This window comes from Merops nubicus, unplaced genomic scaffold, assembly GCF_000691845.1.
Source record: "Merops nubicus isolate BGI_N331 unplaced genomic scaffold, ASM69184v1 scaffold9520, whole genome shotgun sequence".
In the NCBI taxonomy this organism is placed as follows: domain Eukaryota; kingdom Metazoa; phylum Chordata; class Aves; order Coraciiformes; family Meropidae; genus Merops; species Merops nubicus.
Genome location: NW_008580882.1, coordinates 98,656 through 106,572, shown reverse-complemented (window position 1 = coordinate 106,572; position 7,917 = coordinate 98,656). Strand labels below are relative to the sequence as shown.

Here is a 7,917-nt window from a genome sequence, read left to right as displayed (position 1 = left end):
CTCACTGTAGACAGAGCAAATTACCATCATTAAATATTCATCTGCATATGAAAGTGTGGAAGGAGAGAGGCAGAGATTGGGGAATATATTGTACGTTGCAATAGTCTCTATTTTTTTTTGTCTTTTTAGCTTCAGGAATGGAGCTGTCTGTCTGAAGAGGACTCTGCCCAAATAATTGTCATCCTCAGGCGTAGACTCCTAAAGACTCTGCTGTTACAACTGCATCTTTCCCAGAATGGCTGAGAAGGCTCCACCAGGGATCAACAAAAAGTCTTCAAGGTCTGCCCTGTCACTGCCCCCGGAACCGGTGGAGATCATTAGGAGCAAAGCCTGCTCACGGAGGGTTAAAATAAATGTTGGTGGGCTCAACCATGAGGTGCTGTGGAGGACTTTGGACAGACTTCCAAGGACACGATTAGGAAAGCTCAGAGACTGCAATACCCATGAATCTCTGCTGGAAGTCTGTGACGACTATAATCTAAATGAAAATGAGTATTTTTTTGATCGGCACCCGGGGGCTTTCACTTCCATTCTGAATTTCTACAGGACAGGGAAACTGCATATGATGGAAGAAATGTGTGCTGTTTCTTTTGGCCAGGAGCTTGATTACTGGGGGATTGATGAGATATATTTAGAGTCTTGCTGCCAGGCAAGATACCATCAAAAGAAGGAGCAGATGAATGAGGAGCTGAGGAGAGAGGCGGAGACAATGCGGGAGAGAGAAGGGGAAGAGTTTGATAACACCTGCTGCCCAGAGAAGAGGAAGAAGCTCTGGGACTTGCTGGAGAAACCCAACTCATCCGTGGCAGCAAAGGTAGGATGAACAGTAGACTATACTTGGAGACAGTAGAAAATGGTTCCGTGACCCATGTGTCTGACATGCAGGCATCAACAACTCTCACTAAAATATTTGGTGAAAGGACGAATCTCAAAACCTATAGATCGTGAAGTGAATACACCCAAATCTGTCCTAAAATTCACTGAAATCAGCAGAAGGAATTTTGTTGACTTCAGTTGATTTTGGGCAACTGCTGCACTTTACTTTGGTTTTATATCATCAGAAACGTGGGTGTGATTGTTAATGGGCTTCATACTAAACGCTTGGGTGAAAATACTGCCAGAGAACACAACCTACCCACTTTCTGGTTAGAAGAGCATTTTAGTGTGGGAAACATCCGTTCCAGCATTGCCTCTTGCCCTGTTACAGGCATTGCACAGGCATGCTGTCAGTGTCTCAGAGGGTGTGCTGGACAGGTTATCAAAGAGCAGTGTCAGCAGCTGCTGTTTGCCATGGGTTTATATTGTGCAAGGACTGCAGGGTGTTTCTCTTATTTGTGATCAATAATTAGAGTGTTTTGTATGATAGTATTAAAGCATATATATAGATGTATAAATATTTGTATGGATAGATATATGTGTATATAAACAAGTACCTATTATATAAACACATATAAACACACATGCAGACATATGTAAAATGTCCATATATTCAGGCAGAGAGGAGGAAACATGCAGATGAATCCTCGTTCCAGTACTGCTGTCCTCACACAGGCGAGCTGGCAAGAACCTGCCTGACAGACTGGAAGAGTTTATCCGTGTTAGGGAAGTGGGACTGCATCCACAGGTGCTGGCACTGCTGTTTAAAGGAAATACCTTTTCCCCTCTTCATTGTTCTGTTAGTGATGTGAGGTGCTGTTTAATGTGAGGTAAATTGTGGAAGCTTGTCTCCAGTCTGAACCACTCACAGTGAAAACATTTGGTGTTCTGTGTTCAAGTTAAGCTCGACTGTGGGTTTGTTTTCTTCTGTTGTTGATTCGTTATCAGCTGTTAGACTAAGGTAAGTATCAAAGTATGGTGATGGAATGGACAAAACTTTGTAACTTAGGACTGTTGAGGTAGTCATAAAGTGAAAGCAATTCTTTAGTTTCAGTTTTTCATTGTGGGCTGCCTAACAGTTTAGGCAAGGACCTTTGTAAAATATGTATTTTTTGTGGCAGAATATGAGGCTCACATCTGGAATAAAAGCTTATAGGATTAAAAATAAGTTATTGGGGATATTTTTAGGAAACAGTATGAATACATTTTCTGCTTTTGAGACACATATTATGGGCCTGTGGTGCTTTCCAGGAGAAGGAGCAGAGGGGAGGCAGGTGGGCCAAAGGAGCTGTGCCTGGCAGGGCTCTGGAGGCCACGTCACACACCGTGGTGCCCTGGGACAGGCTGGCACCCGTCAGCTCCCCCAGCAGTCCCGTGGCACCACTGCTGCAGAGGCTGTCAGGCCCAGCCCCTCAGCCCTGCACGGCCTGCAGGTGACTGGTGTGCTCTGTGGGGCACCTCTCGAGCTCCTGCTGGGGCCCCGTGGCCGGGACACGCTGCGTGCGGGCTGGCAGAGCACCCACCTCCAGGTGCTGCCTGGGTTACCTCCCACCAGCACCAGGCCTGGCAGCCAGAGGAAACCTGAGTGCTTCTCTGTGCAGTCTCTGAGTTTTTATTTATTTATTTTGAACATAGAAAAGAAGGGAATTTCTTACAGAGCTTGAGACATCTGCTTAATTAGTGTCTTCCTAAGACTAGCTAGGAGTCAACCCGGTAAGATGGCCCAGGCGAATAGGGCAGCACTGCAGGTTCTCAGGGTCCCTGCCTGTGACTCCCATTCATTCTTTGGCTTGGTGTACAAATGCAGAAATGCAGATGGTTAAACTTGCACGAGTGCTTACTAGTGATCAGACTTTTCTCATGACTTAGCAGTGCCCCATGAGGGATTTGCCTGAACAGAGGCAGGACAGCTCTGAGGCTTTAAGAAAATCCCCCTCTGACCACTCAGGCCAGATTTCTCCTCAGGCTTGCAAATGAAAGTAGAAGTTTCTTTCATTTCCCAAGATGTCTAAATATTTATTTTTTTACCTTATATCCCTTTTCCCTCATCACCTGTTTCGATTGAATATTAGAGTTCTATGTTTTCTTGCTACAAGGAGTACCATATTGCATTTCTATACATGTTGCAATGGGCTTCATTATTTCAGTTGCCTTCTGACAAAATTAATGCTATTTGATGTGATTTTTGTGATTCTTTCAGTTGGAAGTCACTGTATTCCACACACTGGGGTTTGTCTTTCTGGAAACCCTCAGCCTGTGAATACACACGTGAGCCACAGTTCCAGTCAGGTACAGTGATGGCATCTCAGAGACGGCTGTAGAAACTTGGCTTAAAGGAGGGCAAACACTGTTGCAGCACATGCAGACTCGATACGAAAGACAAACAGGCAGAACTCCATGTGAAGGACAGTATGCTGGGATTAGTTGGGTGTACTTCCAAACAGTGTGGAGTTACCACAGGCTGTGTTAGGCTCAGTTGCAAGGTTTTACCTGAAGTTTTGGATAAAAACGCTTCCAGATCTTGTCTTTTTCTGTTATGTCATAAGCTGATCATTTGTCCTGAAGCAAGAGTCATCTTTCTCCGTAGAAATGGAAGGGGTGGTGAGATTTTGAGAGTGGAGAGTTGGGAACGAAGTGAGGAAATAGTACCATGAAGCCTCAAATTCAAATATTTGCTCCCTTTAGAAGTTGTAGAGACAGAGATGAACTCGTGTCCATGTGCTTAGCTGGCACGCAGGCCCCTCCTCCATCGTCCAGAGCCTGGGTAGCACCCAAGCAGGTAACACTTGCTCTTTGATCTCCCTCATGTAACCTGTCAGGAATGCTGCTGGTGGTTTTGGTTTGTGGCTGTCATACCACTGCCTGAGTCTGAGATCTCCTCCAGTTCTGATCCAAAGCTTACTGCAGTAAGGGGGGGTCCTGCTGTGGATTAGCGGGATCTCAGGACAAATCCTTCTCCTTTCCAGGTCAGCTGAGGTTTGCCACTGACTTCCTTAAAGCAAGGTGAGCTATGACAAGGTGACAGGGTATGAGCAGCAGGCAGTTTGCAGGATCTGTGACTGTCAGTTGCAGAGAGCAAGAGGGATGTGTGGCAAGAAGTGAAAACTATGGTTAGAAGCTTCGTTTAGCTGGTAAGAAGGGAACATTGAAGGTCAGGTGCTGTTGCACAGTACAGGCATGCTTTACTGTGTGAGTTTTGTTAATTTTAGCAAATGCAGGGATGCACCTCACCCCAGGCACTAATGAATAGACTCTAGACAAAGCAGTTGGTTTTTAGTCCTTACCTCAGAGCTCTCTGTGAATTCAGGAGAGGATTTAACTGAGGAATACAGGATTTGCCTCCATTTTCCCATGTTCTCATTCATAAGCTTTTTAAGTAGGATTAAGAGGAAGATGTTCAGAAGTTCAGCCATTTCAGATGTGCACACTGAATTGAAATGAGAAGCAGTGCTGGCATTGAGGAGGAACAGGAATTTTGTGCATTGTACATCCCAGGGAAGTCCCGACGGCTCGTCCCCAAGCCACAGAGTTCTGTGAGAGTCTGGCATTCTCTGATTCAGAGTAACATCTGAATCCCTAGACCAGGCATTTATTTACACTTATTGTGTAACCAGTATTCTGTGAAAATTCCATTTGAAAAAAGTTATTTTCCTAATGCATAGTGAAGCAAAACCAAAACGTATTTTGAAACTTTATGGCAAGGACACCTGAAGCAGAATAGACCTTCTCCAGTGGGTGGCCATGGTACATCTGTTCTTCCCCAGAGAAGTCTTGTCTGTCTCCTTGGAGTTTTTGGCTAGGAAGTAAAAAAACAGTTGTCATTTGACCTTCTAATTGCAGTTGCTGGACCTGTAACAGCCGTTTTGGAGCAGCAGGAGCTCTGACCAACCTGTCAGTAATGTGAAGGTCCTCCACAGATACCAGAATGAGCTTTGGACTCAGTGGATGTGAACCAACTGTGGCTGGGCTGCAGCAGTGTTTACAGTTCAGCACTTTGCTGAGCTGGGTATTAAGAACGAGCCTAGCTGAGCTGGTGCCTTTTTAACTGTGTCTATGTTATGTGCAGTGCACGTGAAATCAGAGGGGCCTTACTTTGGCAGAACAATCCAACAAACCCATAAATGGAATGTTCCTTTCCAAGTTAATGCATGAGCTCTTTTCATTCTTGTTCATGGAATCCAAGAGCCTGGTTCTTTTCTCACACTCATTTTATATTGATGAAACTTGGTTGGACTAAATCCTGAATAAATATGGGATTATTCTAGCGCAGATGATCTACTATAAAAATAGAGTGAATGAGGTCAGAAATAAGTGGAATATCTAGGAGAAGTGGAGAGCCTTTCCCTAGAGGTGTCTGACACTGATACTCAATCCTCTTCCATCTCCAGGAGCATTATAAATACCTTAGAGTAACATTATCAATAAATATCACTTGGATTTTCCATTTGTTGTTTTATACCTCAGGTTAGCCTTTTGGATTCAGCTGCAGTGTAATTGCTTGGGATTGCCTCTCCTGGGCTTTCTTCTGCAAGTCATTCTTTCTCCTGTGAATGTCTTCTTAAAGATCAGTGTGACTACTAACTGGTCAAGTATAAAAGATAGTATAAATAAGTTAAAAGTGATGTTAAAAATTACTGGTCACATTGTGTGGCTGATGTTTTGCACGACCCCTGTTGATGCACAGCACATGGAAGGGTAAAACGTTGGCCTTCGTGGCTCTGCAGGAACAGCCTTCAGCTGCTCTGAAGTTACCTGAAACCTGCTGGGGTTTAAAGTGTTCTCTCTTCTGTTTCATTGCGTGGCTCGTTGATCCTTATTTTGTCAACTTCTTTTTTCTAGGGATTTGTTTTCTGAGTTGTTGGGGTTTTTTTTCTCTGCATGACTGACTAACATGAGTATTCCTGGTCTGTGAAAAGTACCTTCATTTATCCTGAGTCTGACTGGAGGTCATGAGGAGTTTGTGTGCTGTACTCAGTCACTAAACCCCTGGGTGAAAGGATTCCTTTGAATAAAAACCAAAAAGGGCATGGCAGAGGAGATTCAGGCCACTGGTCCTTGTTTAGCTGTGAGGTGCATTGTGGCTAGGCTTGCTACAACAACTTGTCAGCAGAGGACACACCTATTATACATGAGGGCCCTGATTCTTATTTTCCCTAAATCTGTTTTAAATATAATTCACACTGTTTAGAATCTGAAGAGTGGTCTTGGGGCAAGTGGAAATTAGCAGAGTGATTGTGCATGACCTCAGAACAGAGCTGAGTGTCATATCAGACATTTCTGTGTTCCTTTGCAAGTGCTCATGAATTATCTCCTCGATTGTCCCACAGTGTTCATTCAGGGGTGAGCTCTAATTAATGGTACAACACTGGTTCGTTTTGGGTTGAAGGTCACATCATATGTACTCAGAGGACTCTAGGGAAACTTTTAGCTTGTTGGTTGTATTACAAAGAAGAGCTGTCACAGAGAAGAGAGGTGTCTGTCAGCAGCTGAATGTTTGCACCAAGAGCTTTGAAGTGTTTAGTGAAAGGAACACTCTTTGTTATGTTTGCAGCCCTTGTTACAAGTTATGTACAAAACACCTTTCTTGCTTAAGTCCTCTTCTCAGTTTAGGTTTACATGTTCTGTGTCATTCTGATTGTGTTACATTTCTCCCTACAAAGGCTTATATTCAATGTACTTTCCTATTTAACTGTAGACCAAAGATGAAGATTGGACAGAGCATTAGAACTGACTCTTTTTTAAAGTGCCATGAATGGCTTCTGTACTATTTTAATTCCCACAGGGGTTTGTGCTGTATATAGTATATCTATATAGTATATCTATAGCATGGTAACATTCATTGAAGGTAAGTGGTGTTTTCTAGCTGATGTGTGGGTTGAACTTCTGGCTTCACCTTGTTGTTTGGGGGAAGCCTGTTAGGAACCTTTATCTGAATGTACCACCAGGAGTGTTGTAGTTTGCACTGTCACTCCCAATATTTCAAAGTCATTTGCCTCCTGAAGCTGAGTTATGGTAAAGCACAGAGGATGGTCACTGGTAATAAGTAAGTATCTTCATTTCACCATCATTTCTGGCCAGGACTCTTACCACCATGCTTTACTTTTAAATTGAAGTTATTTTCTGTGCCAGATGCCAAAGTCAGTCAATGTGACTGTAAGACAAAGAGTTTGTATTAGATCTGAGTCATTTATATTTGATAACTAAAGTGTTTTAATGTCTTGAAAGATAAATGAATATATTGCTTTTCCAATAGATATTATATCAAGGAACACAGTAGACTGGCAGTAGTTAATTGATTTTGTTTTAAGAGCTTGTATATTCTCACTGCTGAGTTGGTCATTAAAAGGTTATTTACCTTCTTTATACTTCTTATATGAAGTATTATGTATCCCATGATTTAACATTTTTAGTCAGCCCAAGTATCATGGGAATAGAGCTAGCATCTGATTTGTCTTACTCCAGAGGTATTTAATACCTCAGTTGTGTAGAGGTTTCCTCCAGCCCTGGGATCTTATCTGTGGTATGCTGGAAGATCTTGCTGTAAACTTAGTAAAAGAAGATACTAAAAACTACTTTTGGAGTAAATGGGTAAGCACATCCTTTGGGCTGATCTGTGTAGTATTAACAATTCTCAGTAGATCAGATGCCGAAATTTCGGAAGCCAGGAGTGGAGATTCACTGACTCCTCTTCAGACAGTCCATCGCTGGCTTCAGGCATTGGCACCAGGAAACACCCCACTGATGGTGCAGAGGGGAGGGATCTTCCCTTCCTCCCAGCTGTGAGAAGGGGCTGACTGTGGTCTTATAGGTACATTAAGGAAGGATTCATGATGAGTCTTGTTAAAGGGGGAAGAAGGCAAGAATAATTATTTAAAAATTGGGTAAATCCATTCTCCGTGTTCAGAAATAAGATCTACCTGATAAAGCTTTGCAAACCAAAGTGTTACAGTGACGACTGCAGGGTGCCTGCACTTGGGACACCATCCCCAGGGCCAGGCAGCAGCTCGTGCCCAGGGGGGCACGGTGGGTTTTAGAGTACAG

At 43.4% G+C, this 7,917-nt stretch overlaps 1 protein-coding gene across 1 annotated transcript in view; it reads left to right on the top strand.

The window, feature by feature from the left end:
* Nucleotides 1–235: 235 nt before the first annotated feature.
* The window catches only part of KCNB2 (potassium voltage-gated channel, Shab-related subfamily, member 2), a 95,821-nt gene continuing 88,139 nt past the window's right edge, over nt 236–7,917 (top strand). The window contains exon 1 of the mRNA XM_008944304.1: nt 236–814. Within this exon, the coding sequence (XP_008942552.1) occupies nt 236–814 (579 nt within the window). The remainder of the gene's footprint in view (nt 815–7,917) is intronic.